Source organism: Cyprinodon variegatus, unplaced genomic scaffold, assembly GCF_000732505.1.
Source record: "Cyprinodon variegatus isolate N-32 unplaced genomic scaffold, C_variegatus-1.0 Scaffold354, whole genome shotgun sequence".
Lineage (NCBI taxonomy): Eukaryota > Metazoa > Chordata > Actinopteri > Cyprinodontiformes > Cyprinodontidae > Cyprinodon > Cyprinodon variegatus.
The window spans coordinates 755,640-757,029 of record NW_015150807.1 but is presented as its reverse complement, the minus strand read 5'-3'; the positions used below and the strand labels follow the sequence as shown (position 1 = coordinate 757,029).

The 1,390-nt window shown below is 43.7% G+C and overlaps 1 protein-coding gene across 1 annotated transcript; it reads left to right on the top strand.

Annotated features, from left to right (window-relative positions):
• LOC107091847 (putative gustatory receptor clone PTE03) lies at positions 1–1,073 on the top strand. The gene has a single exon (XM_015386014.1). It carries the CDS (start codon positions 1–3, stop codon positions 769–771), a length of 771 nt encoding a protein of 256 aa, XP_015241500.1. The 3' UTR covers positions 772–1,073.
• Positions 1,074–1,390: the final 317 nt, after the last annotated feature.

The following is a 1,390-nucleotide window of genomic DNA, read 5'->3' as shown; positions in this document are numbered from 1 at the left end:
ATGTATGTCTTTATGTGCAACCTGTGTGTATCTGGGGTATGTGGGGCCTCCAGCTTCTACTTGCAGCTGCTACTCGACCTTCTGGATGATGCTCATATCATCTCATATGCTGGTTGCTTTGTGCAGATGTTTTTTATGTATGCTTACATCTTCTGCCAGTTCAGCAGTCTGACCGTCATGGCATACGACCGCTACCTGGCCATCTGCCAGCCGCTGCGTTACTGGGCTCTCATGACTGTCCAGAAGGTGGCCCTGCTGTTGCTGCTTATCTGGTGTCTGTCACTGCTGGAAACAGCTGTTGGCATTGTCTTGATTGCCAGACTTCAACTCTGCAGCCACACCATTGCCAGAATCTTCTGTACTAGTTGGGAGGTGGTGAAACTGTCCTGCTCTGACACCACAGCCAACAACCTGTATGGCATCGTGCTCATGTTTCTGCACTCTCTGCAATTCTTAGTCATCATAGTCTCATACGTCCACCTGATCCGAAGTGCCGCCCGGTCTCAGACAGACCGTAAGAAGTTTGTTCAGACCTGCATGCCTCACTTATTCTCGCTGCTCGTCTTCACTGTCTCTGTGTTCTTTGACACACTATACTCTCGTTATGGGATCAACTCCATGCCGGCTCTGCAGAACGTGCTGGCTGCAGAGTTCCTCGTGGTACCGCCCATCGTCAACCCCATCATCTACGGCATGAACCTGCAGCAGATCAGGACACGGATCCGCATCTGGTTCAACTTAGAAAACCCTCAGAGAGCATTCTTTAAGTAAAGTACACAAGGATAAATAATAATTTTTAAAAAATGTGGCATCCTGTGTTCATGGTTCTGCTGGTAGAAAAACTGTTACAAGACCGTTTTCAAAGTGAGTTACAATAAATACAAGCATATAAAAAAGGTATCAGGGTATGTCTGCTCTACAAAAAGGACAGTATCCTAATTACATGAAAAAGGTTATCAAATTCAGATTCAGTCCAGCATTACAGTAGCAGACCAATGTTTTGTTTTCCTGTCTTTGTATGACCTTCATTAGACTGATGTGTTGCTGCATTGGCGAAAATACAGATCTGGACAAAATTGTCAACAACTACTTAGAGTTTTTTACTTTTGTCAGATTAAAGTAATTTCTCTGAGCATTGTAGGTTGTTTTTTTTGTTTTTTTTTAAACAAGGAGTGTCAACAATTTTGTCCATATTAAAATAAATATGTTTGTGTCAAATAAAGTCGACTTAACTAGCCCCCCCGTCTGGCACTTAAGGTCTATTACTGTTGAGCTGTGACACCCTGATGAAGAGAAATATCAGCTGCTCCCATCAACTAACCTGACTCCGCCAGATGGATTTGCTCCGCATATTCATCTGGAAACCTTCCGTTGAAGTAATTTTGGAAAG

Bases quoted from the DNA above. Each gene is read 5' to 3' on its own strand.
- LOC107091847 (XM_015386014.1), top strand. From the start codon at position 1: ATGTATGTCTTTATGTGCAACCTGTGTGTATCTGGGGTATGTGGGGCC.